Source organism: Eretmochelys imbricata, chromosome 9 (assembly GCF_965152235.1).
Source record: "Eretmochelys imbricata isolate rEreImb1 chromosome 9, rEreImb1.hap1, whole genome shotgun sequence".
Classification (NCBI taxonomy): domain Eukaryota; kingdom Metazoa; phylum Chordata; order Testudines; family Cheloniidae; genus Eretmochelys; species Eretmochelys imbricata.
In genome coordinates, this window is record NC_135580.1 from 83,089,556 (window position 1) to 83,106,686 (window position 17,131).

At 45.9% G+C, this 17,131-nt stretch overlaps 1 protein-coding gene across 4 annotated transcripts in view; it reads left to right on the plus strand.

Annotated features, from left to right (window-relative positions):
- ATP7A (ATPase copper transporting alpha) overlaps window positions 1-17,131 on the plus strand; it is a 66,306-nt gene that overhangs the window by 26,076 nt on the left and 23,099 nt on the right. For all 4 annotated transcript variants that reach the window (XM_077827194.1, XM_077827193.1, XM_077827196.1 and 1 more), the window contains exons 3-4: window positions 14,443-14,932; window positions 15,899-16,636. In XM_077827194.1, coding sequence (XP_077683320.1) covers window positions 14,443-14,932; window positions 15,899-16,636 — 1,228 coding nt within the window. The remainder of the gene's footprint in view (window positions 1-14,442; window positions 14,933-15,898; window positions 16,637-17,131) is intronic.

The window sequence follows — 17,131 nt, forward strand, 5'->3', positions numbered from 1 at the left end:
GTATCCTTCTCTTGGTGCCTTTGGAAAATTACCTGAAAGGTTTGACATTCTAGAATCTAACATAGTTTAAATTGTTCCACCCTCCTCCTGAAAATTGTACTCAAAAACCTGTGCTAGGAATGAATGATTCATGACCTCCCTGAAGATAACATGCTCTGTATAGCCCCATTAGTAGCACGTACACTGTGAAATGGGTGTTTTAAAAAAAGGCATTAACCACTTTGTTTTGAAACAGTAGGCTAGAAATATTATTCTAATACAGCTCTTGCCAAGCCATATTTGGCCAAAAATATATTGTAGACACTAAAAGTTTAAGTGGAAGAGGCTTATAATGAAAATCAAGAGGTCATAGTTAATACTTAGTCCACATTACAGAAACAAAACTTTGAGTTAGGTGGACAGATTTATTCTCCCCTTGGCCCATGCGTAATCTCTGTAAATAATAAGGCACTGCTGTGTTTAAGGGTTATCAGATAGGCCAGCAAAGGAAGCATATGTTGGACATCTAATGCAGCCACACACAGATTTAATTTGGCTTATTTTGTTTTGTAATTGCAAGAAAACCAATAAACTATGGTATCCTTGTTATTGATTCTGCCAAAGTGCGTAATTGATGACAGAAAAGGAGGAAGGTGGTCATTAAAATGATTAAACTGATGTAATTTGATCACAGCAATGGTCTCCTGGTTGTTTTTTGCCCAAGGAAAAGATAAAATTGGAAGATAATGTGTTGGGCTTCTGACTGGTATTGGTTTGCCCTTTTGGAAATGGAAATAATAATGTTTGATTCCATTCCAGTTGGGAGCAAATTAAATTGGGGGTATTTGTATTGTATGACGTGAAAGAGTAGGATGTCTGTGAACCTCTAAAAGTTGTTGTTCTCATGTTGAAATTCTAAAGCTGTGTCTCATTCAGTAGAATTTGATCCTCGCTATCCCTACTTCTAAGATGCTAGTCCATGCTCTGGTGTTATCCTACCTCCAAGTACTGAAGTCTTCTCTCCAGTTTGTCTCCTCCCTTATATTTCAAATGTTGATACTAACAACACATTCTGTTCTGTCCATTTCTTTAATACACAACCCTGCTCTTGGCTATTTGCATTAACTTTTCCTCATAAAATTGAAACTTCTCCTGACTTTCAAAACTCCGTCTGGCACATCCACCATTCCTACTTTATAGCCTTCTGCATCTCTGTGCTCCACCTAAACTTATCTCCTAACCATTCCACTTCATCTATGTCATCTCATTCACAATTCTTCTGAAACCAACCTGTTCTGCAAAGATTTCCAGCTATAAAGATTTACTATTCTGTATTGCATTAATTTATGCCTTTGAATTGCAAGCTGTGTCCAGGTTCCTAGTGGGGAGCCAGCTATGGTCACTCAATTAGGCTGAACCCCAAAGAATGGGGCAGACAATCCCCATAAAGCTGGTGGATATTCAATATCTAGATTTACCAAGACAGCATAAAACAGCTTCTTTATTACCTCACTGGTTACTCAGGAGTCCAAACAATACAGTTCCCTTAAAGTGATCCAGCCTTAGGCTTCCATCCAGGTACCTACGTCAAATATGATAAAAATTTCTGTAAATCTTATTTCATCATATAAAAGAAAAGGTTCTACCAATCCCAAAGGACTGGACACATTACCTCCCAGGTTAATGAATGTTTCAGATCTTACCCAAATAGACGCTACACCTAATTCTTATTAACTAAACTAAAATTTATTAAAAAACAAGAGAGAGAGAGTATGGTTAAAATATCAATATACATACAGACATGAATTCAGTTCATTGAGGTGCAGATTCATAACAGAGACGGTGAGCTTCGTAGTTCCAAAGAGTCCTTTTAGAATTCAGTTCATAGGTCAAATGTCCAAATCTCATATTCAGGGCATACCAGCATAACTGGGACCTCAATCTTGCGACTCAAACTTCCCCGATGAAGTGTAAGCAGATCTGAGATGACAGAATCAGGACCCACGGGTCTTTTATACAATTTAATGTTCTCTTTGACAAGTTGGGATTTCCTCAGGGAACAAAAGGTAATAGGATGATTTTGAAGGAGGTCCATCACTGGTGCTTAGCCATATGAATTAACATATGGCCATTTGCTTGTTCCTCCACCATTCACAGTACATTTCAAGGAGATGAATACTAAGATATCCCATGTTTACAATTCATTTAAATGATAGCATCGTCCTTTGGCCTCTGAATTATCAGAATACAGCATAGACAGGGACTGTTGATTACATTATCGACCCTACTTATACATATGTAAATACACAAAAACACAAACATTATCTCCCTCCCTGTCTTTTGAGGGTTATTTATTTTGCAGGATGTTTAACCCTTTCTAGCCATGCGTCACACAAGCTCTTTTGATAGATACCCTGTTTATTTGGCAGAATTTAGCTGTCATACTGCACCATGTACGACTGTAGTGCTATATAAATATGAAACACCCTTATAGAAAAGGTTTTTCATATGTATATCTTTTCCATTAGATTGTGTCCTTGTAACCAGTTCTATTCAGAGTGCACTGACATTAGGGATGTAAATAATGTGTAAAAACAGTAACCATGTAACTAATTAAAATTCTATTGGTTACACAGTTAAATGTTTACCCAGGGAACTAAAGGTGCAGGGGTGCTGCAGCACCCCCATGTTTTACATTGGGATCCAGAGTCCTGGCCACGAGGCTGGCAGCCTGGAGGGACCCTGGGTACGTGGGGCCGGCAGCTTGGAGGGATGCTGGGCACGCCTCACGGCAGCTGGGACACTAAGCAGACTTTAATCTTTAGCAGAAACCGATAAGCATCAAGCTTGTCGGTTAACCGGTTAAACTCTTACATCGCGAACTGACATGTTTGGAATATAAGTAGGATGTGACAAAGTTGTTTCTTCTATTGTATGTTGTTCTAACAGTTGACATGCATCTCAGGGTAAAGTCAACAGAGAGTTTTTGTACTTTGGTTTCAGTTTTCAGTCTATATGTCCTCACTCAAGATCATCTGTGGGAGTATTTTATGCCATTATATTATTTATTTGTATTGTGGTAGCACCTAGGAGCCCTAATTATGGACCATGACCCCATAGCCCTAGGTGCTGTACAAACACAGAACAAAAAGATGGTCCATTCCATAGAGGCCTTAAGGAACCATATGAAGAACTGGAAAGAAGGTTTCCTATACAAGATATCTGTTTCTTCAATAAACAGTTTATGCAAACTTCCTTATTTCATTTTAAATTGGATTTAAATTATGACCTAAAGATTGTTAGTTAAACACGACATCACAGAATGTAGCAGATAAAATTTAAAAAGAAAACACAGTGTAAAAAATTTGTCCAGTACCACTCCGGGAAGCTGCTAATTTTCTCCAGAAATGTGTAATTATTGCAGGGTTTACTGCTAAGTACGCACATAACAACAGGCATGAAAGAGAACATCCCTTAAGTACTGATGGTGAGGAAAGGGACATGCAGAGAGAATTACATTTGCAGCACAAGCAAATGTGAAATGTAACTCTCACCAATATGAAATTATTGTAGAGTCTGTACAAAGTCTAGTAGAATAAGCATGGTTTTCAGTAATTATAGGTCAGCATCAGGAATTAACTGCTGATATGGGGAAAAATTACACTAAAGCTAATTCTTGGCCTAGCTGTAAGAAATGATACACCTTTTATGTATAATTTTTAGAGATTAGCAAGCAGGCCCTATGTATTTCTGCTTGTTATAATGTGAATACTTGTTTGTAGTTTAGATATTTTCTCTCTAATGGGTAGCCACCCTCTTGAACTTCTCATATGCTAGCAGCCTGTGTATGCAAAATAATTCCCCTGAGTGGAATTGTGCTGCATCTCTACAAGATCACTGGGCCAGCACCAACCAAACACTTCTTAATTTGATTTATTTGTTACAGCAGAACCATACAGAAAATGGGAGGGTCATTGCAAATGATTGAATTTTGCAAATGGAGGAAGCAAATATAATAAAAAGGGAAAATACACTGCAAAATGTTTATTTGTTTTGACATTTGTATTTTAGCACATTATGAAGTGTTCTCAGTAACTGAAAGTTGTAAATATAAAGTAACAAGAAACCTTACTCCAAGACGCTGGTTTTAAACCTTTGCTGCAAAGAAGGGAGGGTCATATTTTTTTGAATATCCAGATTATAAAGTGTGTGTGTGTGTTAGTAAAATGAGGCTTAGCAAAGTTCTACTAATGTGATTTGGTGAATTCATACTAGGAATTTACAGCTCTTTTGCTTATCGTAAATAATAAATGAGGTTATATCACCTTCAGCGTTGGTTTACGTACTAAACAAACTGGCCTAGGTTGGAAGTGACAGAAAATTTACTGTCTGATGATGGTGTAAAATGAGTTAGTGGTCACCATCTAGTGCATAGTGGACAGGTGTTGGCATCACAAAAATATTGACAACTACTCCGGGGTTCCTCCTGCCCCCTGCAGCTCTCAGCCACCGTGAGAGACGGGGGGACCATGGAGCTCCCCGCAGCTCCCAGCTGCCACGGGCAGGGGGACCCCGCAGCTCCAAGCCCCCATGGGCGGTGAGAGTCCCAGGGAATCCTAGGGGGTCTCCATTTTGTCACGGATATTTTTAGTAAAAGTCAGGGACAGGTCATGGGCTTCCATGAATTTTTCTTTATTGCCTGTGACCTGTCCATGATTTTTACTAAAAATATCTGTGACAAAATCTGAGCTTTAATAATGAGGAGCTGACCAGGCTGAGGTGTCTAGGCACTACTGCAACATACATTTTAAATAATAATAAATAAGTCTTGCTTTTGCAGACTTACTTTTTCAGCCATCTGCCCATCCCCTAATGCTTTCCCCGCCCCCTCCTGTTTTCTGTAAATAATCCATTTGGTGTTCTAAAACAGGCTGTTATAGAACACACAACTCAGATTATATGTAAGGCTCTGTTTGAGCAGAGAGCTATAGTCACAGATTCAACAGATGTCTGGGAATGTTACAGAGTGAAGTCCCCCACATCTCTGGTCTGTTTCCTTCCTTTTTCTTCTCACACTCCCCTAATCCATCACTGCACCATTGTATGACAGATCAGAGTTGTGCCTTTAAGATTAGATTTGATACATTTGTTTGCAATGACTAATCCAATTCAACAGACCTTCACTTTAGGGTTTTAATATGTACTGTAAAAAGCATTGAAACAATGTATGAAAGTTGCTGTGTGAGAGCAGTGTATGCAGTATAATAGAGCATAAGATTCTGAAATTGGCGGACTGCTTCTGTGGTAGAGCCTCCCATATCCAATCATGTTGTTGTCACACAGGTGAACATAAATTAATTTATGGTTTTCATAAGTAGAGTCTCAGACTTTGTCTTCGGGTGAGCCCTCAAGGGCAAATGATAATGGAGAAGTGTCACTATGGTAGGTGTTGGAATTATTCATATTTGAAATTATTAGTATGGGAAATGAACAAACACTAATTTAACCATACATTTTTCTATTAAATCCAAAGGCCAAATGATACTTATACAATTGCTCTAAATAATAAGCAATTTACTACATACAAACAATAACAAAACATTTATAAACATTTGATCAAGATACTTACAAACAGGCTACACCTAGGGGCGCTTAGCAGAGGCGATGTGTGTATGGGCTTGTGGGGCGCTTAGCAGAGGCGATGTGTGTATGGGCTTGTGGGGGCATGTGCCCCGTCCCATTTGCTGCTTGGCTTGTATTGAGCATGCTCACATGGACTGAGCATGCTCACTAACACTGCTGAAGCTGGCTGCCCTCACTCTGCCCCCTCACTATTGGCAGGCCTGGGTCACCTCTGGTGCTTAAACCTGTATTGGTTGGCTCCAGTGTGGTTAGGCAGGTATTAGCAATGAACCCTTTAAGAGTTTACTTTTTTAAACTGTTCAGCAGAAAAGTGATGTCATTGCCAATTACTGACTTCAGCTAAAAGCCAATTTGAGACCGTTCACGCTTATTTCCATTCTTAACCCAGATAAGATTTACAAGGCCATTCCCCTTTCCCAAGGCCACTCCTACTTATCTCCTCCCCTCCTTCTTGTGGACCAACAGTTTTTCCATTGCACCGGGTTCACATAAGCTTTAACACTGGTATGTGGTTGGGAAGGCCATGTTGTCTCATTTTAAGACGGATACTTTTTGTCTTCTTTAAAACCATCTGCAGTCACCCCTAACAATTAGAGGCATTCTTTTTAGCAACTTTCCCTTATCTCATTAGTTATTCTTTGAATTGGACATCCTCCCTATTTTATTCCTTCTGGCTGTATTATTTTCAAGGCCTTCCTTCTACTTGTTAATCAGGGCCTTTCTTTATAACGCGTATAAGAACATAAGAACGGCCATACTGGGTCAGACCAAAGGTCCATTCAGCCCAGTATCCTGTCTACCAACAGTAGCCAATGCCAGGTGCCCCAGAGGGAGTGAACCTAACAGGTAATGATCGAGTGATCTCTCTCCTGCCATCCATCTCCACACTCTGACAAACAGAGGCTAGGGACACCATTCCTTACCCATCTGGCTAATAGCCATTAATGGACTTAACCTCCATGAATTTATCTAGTTCTCTTTTAAACCCTGTTATAGTCCTAGCCTTCACAACCTCCTCAGGCAAGGAGTTCCACAGGTTGACTGTGCACTGAGTGAAGAAGAACTTCCTTTTATTTGTGTTAAACCTGCTACCCATTAATTTCATTTGGTGGCCCCTAGTTCTTATATTATGGGAACAAGTAAATAACTTTTCTTTATTTACTTTCTCCATATTACTCATGATTTTATATATCTCTATCATATCCCCCCTTAGTTTCCTCTTTTCCAAGTTGAAAAGTCCTAGCCTCTTTAATCTCTACTCATATGGGACCCGTTCCAAATCCCTGATCATTTTACTTGCCCTTTTCTGAACCTTTTCTAATGCCAGTATATCTTTTTTGAAATGAGGGGACCACATCTGTACGCAGTATTCAAGATGTGGGTGTACCATAGATTTATATAAGAGCAATAAGATATTCTTCGTCTTATTCTCTATCCCTTTTTTAATGATTCGTAACATCCTGCGTGGATGTCTTCAGAGAACTATCCACGATGACTCCAAGATCTTTCTCCTGATTAGTTGTAGCTAAATTAGCGCCCATCGTATTGTATGTATAGTTGGGGTTATTTTTTTCAATGTGCATTACTTTACATTTATCCACATTAAATGTCATTTGCCATTTTGTTGCCCAGTCACTTAGTTTTGTGAGATCTTTTTGAAGTTCTTCACAGTCTGCTTTGGTCTTAACTATCTTGAGCAGTTTAGTATCATCTGCAAACTTTGCCACCTCACTGTTTACCCCTTTCTCCAGATCATTTATGAATAAGTTGAATAGGATTGGTCCTAGGACCGACCTTTGGGGAACACCACTAGTTACCGCTCTCCATTCTGAAAATTTACCATTTAGTCCTACCCTTTGTTCCCTGTCTTTTAACCAGTTCTCAATCCATGAAAGGATCTTCCCTCTTATCCCATGACAACTTAATTTACGTAAGAGCCTTTGGTGAGGGACCTTGTCAAAGGCTTTTTGGAAATCTAAGTACGCTATGTCCACTGGATCCCCCTGGTCCACATGTTTGTTGACCCCCTCAAAGAACTCTAATAGATTAGTAATACATGATCTTCCTTTACAGAAACCATGTTGACTTTTTCGTAACAATTTATGTTCTTCTATGTTTCTGACAATTTTATTCTTTACTATTGTTTCAACTAATTTGCCCAGTACTGACATTAGACTTACCGGTCTGTAATTGCCAGGATCACCTCTAGCGCCCTTCTTAAATATTGGCGTTACATTAGCTATCTTCCAGTCACTGAGTACAGTAGCTGATTTAAAGGACAGGTTACAAACCATAGTTAATAGTTCCGCAATTTCACATTTGAGTTCTTTCAGAACTCTTGGGTGAATGCCATCTGGTCCCGGTGACTTGTTACTGTTAAGTTTCTCAATTAATTCCAAAACCGCCTCTAGTGACACTTCAGTCTGTGACAGTTCCTCATATTTGTCACCTACAAAAGACGGTTCAGGTTTGGGAATCTCCCTAACATCCTCAGCCATGAAGACTGAAGCAAAGAATTCATTTAGTTTCTCTGCGATGACTTTATCGTCTTTAAGTGCTCCTTTTGTATCTCGATTGTCCAGGGGCCCCACTGGTTGTTTAGCAGGCTTTCTGCATCTGTTGTACTGATGTTCTGATTCTTCTCATGTACTTACATATTTCCTTAACTAAACTTAAGATAACTCTAATACTTTAATTCTTCTTCGAGTGATTGCTCATGTGTATTCCACAATAGGTGTGCGTGCTCGCCACGGGCACCGGTGCCGGAAGTTTTTCCCCAAGCAGTGCCCGTGGGGGGGAGCGCCCCCTGCAGCCCCTGGAGTGGCGCCTGCCTGGCGTGGTAAAAGGGGAGCTGCACGCTCCCCCCCACCCTCAGTTCCTTCTTGCTGCCAGTGAAGGTGCGTTGGAACTAGTCTGCTCCAGCTTTGCTGTAGCTCGATCCCCAGTACTGTTTGTTTGTTCAGTGTTAGTATCTGTAGTTAGTTAGCTGTTTAGTTAGTTTAGTCAGTCAGTGAGCCTGGGCCGGGGCATGCCCCGTGGTTTAAGTCGTGCGGCTCTTGTAGGCGTTCTGTGCTGAGAAGTGACCCACACGCAGACTGTTTGCGCTATTTGGGAGAAACCCATATCAGTGAAAGGTGCAAGATTAGTATGTCGTTTGAGCCTCTGACCAAAAGAGAAAGGGACATTAGGCTCCTGATGGAGTTGGCGCTGGCCCCATCTCCAGCACGCCGTTCCAGAATGGTCCTCAGCACCACGGCGTTGGTACGTGGCGACCCTCTGGTTCCATCGACCAGTCGGCACTGTTCCCCGTTCACGGGGCAAGCCAAGAGGGCCAGGAAGACTCCCTCTTTGCAGCGGCATGGAGGGAAATCCAGGACAGAGGCTAGACCCATGTTGGGCAGTTGTCACTCCCCACTGGGCCCCAGGACTCCGACTCACATCGAGCGGAGTAGCTCAGCCCCTTCAGAACAGGCCTCTCTGGATGTCCAGATGCCTTCCATGCCTGAAGCCCTCCAGGCGGCCCGGGACGTTATATCCATACCGGTGCCAGGAGCGCCGCTGATGTTGGCCCCACTCTCCAGAGGGAAGCCGCTGCTGGGATCTCCACAGTCGCCTCCGGCTCGGTCTTGGTTGAGGGAATGTTCCCGATGCAGTTCACTGCCCAGCGACCGCTCGGGGCAGAGTCCAGGTGGATCGCCCTCGACGCCGACCAGACTGTCTGTCTGGGTTCCATATGGCCGGGACTCTTGGCATCGCTCGTCCTCAAGGAGTGATTATCGACGCGACCGCGGCAGGCACTGCCAATGGTCCTCGTCTCAGAGCAGGTACCACAGCCAGTCACGGCATGATCGTCGACGCCGTTCCCGCTCGGACTCCCGCTCCAAGTCTCCAGCAAGACATCGCAGTCCCGGGCGTCGATTGCTGGCGTCTCGCTGTTGCGGGTCCGCCCATCGAGGCCATTCGCGGAGCAGCTGCTACCGTCGGTACCGATCCTTCACATTGAGATTGTGGTCTCATGGCCGATGTCGATCCCGACACCGCTGCTCCTCCCGGTCCAGAGGCAGCAGCAGATCATACGCCAGCTCGGCCTCCATTCGTAGCTGTACTTCGATGGGCCAGTCCAGGCCAGCCAAGCTGAACAGCTGGCCCCACTGGTGCCGCAGCAGGTGCAGTGGCACCGAGCATCGTGGCTGGCCCAATGGTACCAGTGGGCACCGTGGCCTCTGGCGCAGCCCCCAGTGGGGGCTCGCTCGGTGGCCAGAGCTTCGAAAGCACCATCGGCCTCCCTCTCCAGACCCCCAAAGAAGAAGTCGGTGGGACATACGTCCTCGACACTGTTCCTGGAGTCCAAACAGGTGATGGACCCTCCAATGCTGGCTGATACCCAGAGCATCGCACTGGCCTCCTCTCCCCATCCAGAGGAAGCGATTGTGGTCCCGCCCCCCTGCGCCTGCAGGAGGACTTCAGGGCCCATCAAGAACTCGTAAAGAGAGTGACAGCAAGCCTCCACCTCCAGGCAGAGGAGATGGAGGAGCCCTCAGACTCCCTGTTTAACGTGCTGTCCTCATCGGCACTGGGTAGGGTGGCCTTGCCTCTCCATGAAGAGGTGGCTAACATTTCAAATGCCCTGTGGCAGACACCAGCCTTGTTGGCCCCTATCTCTAAGAAAGCAGAACACAAGTACTTTGAACCCACCAAGGGGCATGCGTACTTGTATATCCACCTGGCGCCCAACTCCCTGGTGGTCGAGTTGATCAACCACAGGGAATGGCAGGGTCAACCAGCCCCAAACCCAAAGAACTAAGAACTCTCGGAGATTGGACTCTTTAGCAAGGAAAATTTATTAGTCTTCGAGCTTCCAGTTGTGAGTGGCAAATCATCAGGCTCTCCTGGGCCGGTACGAATTCAGTCTGTGAGGACTCCCTCCAGGAGCGCGATAGAAAGGAGTTCAAGGCGCTAGTGGAGGAGGGGGCAGCGGCCACTAGGGCATCCCTGCAGGCAGCCTCAGATGCTGCAGATACGGCCGCACGATCCATGGCCTCTGCGGTGTCCATGAGACGGGCGTCATGGCTCCTGATCTCTGGGCTTTCCAGCAAGGCGCAGTCCTCCATGCAGGATCTCCCGTTTGACGGGAAAGCCCTGTTTGCGGAGGAGACAGATACAAGGCGTCACGTCATGAAAGACTCCCGCACGACCCTCCAGATTCTGGGCCTATATGTACCGGCTCTGGCAAGACCTAAGTTCAAGCTGCAGCAGACGCCCGTCCAGGTCGCCCTCCCGAAGCATGAGGCCGCCCACAAGAAACACCGAGACTATAAGAGATGCCTCAGAGGCAGTCTTGATGGCCCCCCAACCTGGCTCTTGTAAGGGCAAGCAGGCCGGGAAAAGGTGCTTTTGATGGGATGCTTGGGGGCACCCCACCAGTCCTCATCAGGGATCCACCCTCAATAAAGCTCCCCTTCTCCAACTGGTTGTGTGCTTTCCTCCCGGAATGGTCGCGGCCAACCTCAGACTGATGGGTCCTCACACCATCTCCCGAGGTTACACCCTCCAGTTTACTTCCTCCCCGCCCAGCCACCTCCCGCTCCCGTCCCTATTGGGGGACCCCTCGCATGAGGCTTTGCTTGAGCAGGAGGTGGGGTGGCTCCTAAGACTAGGAGTGGTAGTGGCGGTGCCCAAGGAGTTCATGGGCAAGGGATATTACTCCTGATACTTCCTTATCCCAAAGGGGGGCTCAGATCTGCGAGGTCTGAACCAGTACATGGTGAAACTCAAGTTCCGCATGGTTTCCCTGGCCTCCATCATCCCCTCCCTGGATCCCGGGGACAGGTATGCTGCCCTCGATCTGCAGGACGTGTACTTCCACATCCACATATTCGAGGGGTACAGGCGCTTCCTCCATTTCGTGGTGGGACAGAATCACTACCAATTCATCGTCCTCCCATTTGGTCTGTCCATTTCCCCCAGGATGTTTATGAAATGCATGACAGAGGTAGCGGCCTCAGACGGTGGGGGGTCCAGATTTTTCCCTATCTGGACGACTGACTGGTCCAGGGCACCTCCCAGTCCCAGGTGAGGGATCACGTGGCGCTCCTCCTGTCCACGTGCACTGCCTTGGGCCTGTTGGTAAACAGCACCAAGTCCACGTTAGTCCTGGTCCAACGCATAGAGTTTATTGACGTGCTCCTGGACGCAGCGTCGGCCACAGCCTCTCTCCTGCCAGACAGATTCGAGACCCTGAAAAGTCTCATTGACTTGGTCTTAAAGTTCCCAGTGACAACAGCCGGGGTTTGCCTGCAGCTCTTGGGTCACATGTCGGCATGCACGTATGTGGTCCATCTGGCCAGACTCAGGATGTGGCCCCTCCAACTCTGGTTGGCCTCGAAGTTCTCCTAGGCCATGGACAGGATGGACAAGGTCTTCACTGTGCTGGACTCTGTGATCACCTCCCTACGGTGGTGGTTCACCCCAAACAACATGTTCCAAGGGGTCCCGTTCAGGGACAGAGCCCCGTTGTTGGAGCTGGGTTGTGGGACGCGTCAGACCTGGGTTGTGGGGCCCATGTGGGGAACTTTCAGGCCCAAGGCCTGTGGTCGGCCCAAGATCTGACCCTACATATAAATGTCAAGGAAATCAGGGTGGTGCGGCTGGTGTGTATGGCCTTCCGCTTGCACCCGGAGGGCAAGGTAATCAGGGTCCTCACGGACAACACAGTCTCCATGTTCTATATCAACAGGCAAGGCAGGGCCTGATCCTCTGCCACGAAGCCCTGAGGCTGTGGGACTCTGTATAGCCTACGACATCCACCTGAAGGCCTTCCACCTACTGGGTGCTTGGAATGAGAGAGCTGATTGCGTGAGCAGGGACTTTTCCTTGCAACATGAGTGGTCCCTCCACCCGGAAGTGGCCCACCGGCTCTTACGAAGGTGGGGAACTCCCTAGGTGGACCTATTCGTGACTCGACAGAACTGGCGATTTCCCCGGTTCTGCTCCGGGGAGGCCTGGAGAGGGGCACTATCTCTGATGCCTTTATCCTTCCTGGTCAGGCCGGCTACTCTACGCCTTTCCCCCGCTCCCTCTAATCAGCAGGGTCCTGGAGAAGATAAAGACGGACAAGGCCTGGGTCATCCTGATTGCTCCGACGTGGCCCAGGCAACATTGGTACGGGACCCTCACGGGCCTGGCGGTAGCTCCACCGTGGCCGTTGCTGCTCCTCCCGGACCTGCTCTCTCAGGACCAGGACCGCCTACTCCATCCCAGCCTAGCGGCTCTTCACCTCATGGCGTGGCTGACCAGTGGTTAGGCGGAGAGGAGAGGACATGCTCAGAACAAGTTCAGCGTGTCATCCTTGAAAGTAGACGGCCCTCCGCTTGCCGCGCTTATTTGGCCAAGTGGTCCCTTTTTTCTAGATGGGTGGCGGACCATGGTGTCTCTCTCATGACCGCCCCAGTCCAGCTTATTCTTGACTACCTTCTCCACCTGAGAGCTCAGGGCCTGGCGCCTTCGTCAGTCAAGGTGCACCTGGCAGCCATATTGGCCTTCCATCCACCGTTGCAGGGGCACACGGTGTTTTCCCATTCTATGACTGGCCAGTTCCTCAAGGGGTTGGACCGTCTTTTTCCGTATTCTAGACCCCCAGTTCCGCAGTAGGACCTAAACCTGATGTTGACTCATCTTACAGGGCCCCCGTTTGAACCATTGGCCACGTGCTCCTGGTCTCACCTCTCATGGAAAGTGGCCTTCCTGGTTGCAATCACGTCGGCCAGGCGAGTCTCGGAGCTCAGGGCCCTGACCTCCGAGCCGCTGAACACGATCTTTCATAAATATAAGGTCCAGCTCCGCCCACACCCCGCATTCCTCCTGAAGGTGGTCTCTGCTTACCACATGGGTCAGGACATTTTTGTACCAGTCCTCTGCCCCAAGGCCGACGCGTCCAGTGAGGAGCGCCGTCTCCACACACTCCATGTGCAAGTGGTTCTGGCTTTCTACCTTGAGCAGACCAAGCCATTCAGAAAGTCCTTGCAACTATTCGTCACCTCAGCTGAGTGCACGAGGGGCCAGCCGATTTCCATTCAGTGGCTTTCCAATTGGATCACTTTGTGCATCTGTTCCTGTTATGAGCTGGCGGGTGTCCCCCCCGTTGCCCATTGTGAAGGCAAACTCGACTCGGGCACAGGCCTCGTCGGCTGCCTTTGTGGCCCACGTCCCCATTCAGGACATCTGTAGGGCCGCCATGTGGTCTTCGGTTCACACGTTCATCTTGCACTATGCAATTGTCTCCAAGGCCAGGGATGATGCCAGGTTCGGCAGGGTGGTAGTCTGTCCTGGGAACTTGTAAACTCCTACCCACCTCCAACAGATATAGCTTGGAATCACCTATTGTGGAATACACATGAGCAATCACTCAAAGAAGAAAAGACAGTTACCTTTTCTGTAACTGGTGTTCTTTGAGATGTGTTGCTCATGTCTATTCCACATCCCACCCTCCTTCCCCTCTGTCGGAGTTGTCTGGCAAGAAGGAACTGAGGGTCCGGGGGAGTGTGCAGCTCCCCTTATACCGCGCCAGGCAGGTGCTACTCCAGGGGTCGCAGGGCGCGCTCTCCCCCTACGGGTACTGCTAGGGGGAAAAACTTCCGGCACCGGTGCACATGCTGAGCGCGCACGCCTATTGTGGAATAGACATGAGCCACACATCTCGAAGAACACCAGTTATGGAAAAGGTAACTGTCTTTTTCATGCTTATCCTACAGTAGATAAAAGCTATTTGACATTAAACTAGTGGGTGGTATTAGCTCTAAGTCATTTTTTTTCCTCTTCAAGGTATCTCTGGAAGGAAAGAATGCAACCATTATCTATGACCCCAGACTCCAGACTCCAGAATCCCTTCAGGAAGTTATAGTTGACATGGGATTTGATGCTACCCTGGCTGATTCAGACCCACAACCTGTTTTACTTGACACTACTTTTCTAACCATTCCTACTCAGTCACATGTAACATGTGAACAGATCTGTAACGCCCTACTAAAGAACAAAGGTATCTTAGGTGTTAAAATTTCCTCTGACCAAAAAACTGCAGTTGTGACATTCATTTCTTCTATTATAAATTGCAACCAGATTATTCAAATGGTGCCAGGCATAGATTTAAATACTGCAGCACCAGAGAAGACATCAGGGACTGGTGAAGATTCCATTTGGTCCCAAGCATGTGATGTTGTGCTAAGGATGAAGGTAGAGGGGATGACCTGCCATTCTTGCACCAGCACCATAGAAGGAAAGCTTGGCAAACTGCAAGGGGTACAGCGGATTAAAGGTAATGCTTTATTTTAATTTTACATGTAGATTGTTAATTGATTACTCTGTCCTTTTTTCATATCTGTTGATGCGATCTGTCATGAAGTTAGGTCGTTCAGTAGGATGATTCACCTGTGTATCAGTGGAATCACAGTTTCACGTTTTAGAGCACAAGTGAAAATGAGTTTGATCCGATTCTAGTTTCTAACAGGAGCATTCTAGTCTCTTTCCCTTCCCCAGTGAGTGAGCACTTGCCTACTTTACAAAACCGTTTTACAGTTTGGTAAGGTGCATCATCTTTGCTCAGGAGACTGCTAGGCCTAGAGACAACAGGATGCAATTAGTATTGAAGTTTGTTGACAGAGTGTCATAAAGAAAATAGCCCAGTCTCTGACCAAGCTATTGGTCTCACATGATGACTTTACGTTTTGATTGAGACCAGAGTAATAGACCTCCTCTTTCTTTCATAGCTCTAATTATATTTAACTTTAAATAACTAATAATGTTGTATGTAAGGTAGTATCATAAATGGAGATGGCAGAAACACATATTTAATTGTCTATAACATAAAGAAAATGACTTGGGGGTCTATTATGGAAGAGTTTGTTTAGCATTAATGTAAGAAATAACTAACACACTGTTGGGCAAGGCATGAACTTTCTAGGAGAAGGTCAAAAAATGATGCAACAGGAGATTAAGACCTGTTGCAGTATTAGGCACCAAAGGTAGAAAAACTAGATCACTTTGGGTACAGTTTTCAAAAGTATCTAAGTCCCCTTTTCAGTGATTTAAGCACTTAAGAGCCTAAGTCCATTCCATTGACTTTCGGTGAGACTTAGTGATTAAATCACTTTTTAAAAATTTTACCCCATTGACAAGATGCGCTGTTCATAGGACTCTCTATGGTCAGTGATATTTAAATAGAATGTTATGAGGAGAGGATGGGGAGCAAAGACACTAATACATTTTTCTGTTTAATTTTTAGTTTCCCTGGACAATCAGGAAGCTGTTATTGTGTATCAGCCTCATCTAATTACAGCAGAGGAAATCAAAAACCAAATTGAAGCTGCAGGTTTCACAGCATTTATCAAAAAACAGCCCAAACCCCTCAAGCTGGGTGTTATTGAGGTGGAGCGTTTAAAGAACACCCAAACCAAATGTTCACAGGGAACACTTCAAAAAAGTCCAAAGCATATTAATGACTTAAAGGCCATTGTTTTCAGAGTCGATGGCATGCACTGCAATTCGTGTGTCTTAAATATTCAGAGCAGCATATCAGCACTCCCATCTGTAGCAAGCATAGTAGTTTCTTTAGAGAAGAAAACAGCTACTGTAAAGTACGACCCAGACTTCATCAGCATAGATGCGCTGAGAAGAACCATAGAGGCAGTATCACCGGAGACGTTTAAAGTCAGTCTTCCTGATGAATGTGAAAGCGTTGAGCTTTTCGATGCACAGATATCTCCAGTGAAATCTTCTCAGACAGCTTTAAACAGCACAAACCAATCCGTTACTCAAGTTACTGTGGTAAATATTGAGGGAATGACTTGTAATTCTTGTGTGCAATCTATTGAGGGAGTCATTTCCCAAAAGCCAGGTGTAAAATCAATATCTGTGTCTCTTGTGAATCATAATGGGACTATAAAATATGACCCTCTCCTAACTTGTCCAGAAGACTTAAGATCTGCAATAGAGGACATGGGATTTGATGCTTCCTTATCAGGTAATGCCAAGCTACATTTTTTGTACCGAGTTTGTATAACTAATTCACTTCCCTTCAGCATATCATACTACCTAGAATTAAATGTACAGACGTATGGGGTACAGACTCAACTTGCTGAATGAGGTACCATCTGTATAATTACTTTTCATGCTAATGGGGCTTGTACATGTGGAGACCCACCCCTATAGTGTGGAGACTCATTTCCTTAGTCCTCTGGATTAATTGAAGATTATTACAATAGTGGGTAAGGTGTAAATACAGCGGTGCTTGGTGTCACAACTAGGGCAGGTCTACAGTGCAGTGGCGCCGCTTCGGTGAAGACGCTACCTACACTAATGGGAGGGCTTCTCCCGTCCATGTAGGTACTCCCACTCTGCGAGAGGTGGTAGCTGTGTCTACGGGAGAAGCCCTCCTGTCAACCTAGCACTGTCTATACCAGGGGTCAGGTCATTTTAACTGCATTGCTCAAGAGGGTACATTTTTCATACCCTTGAA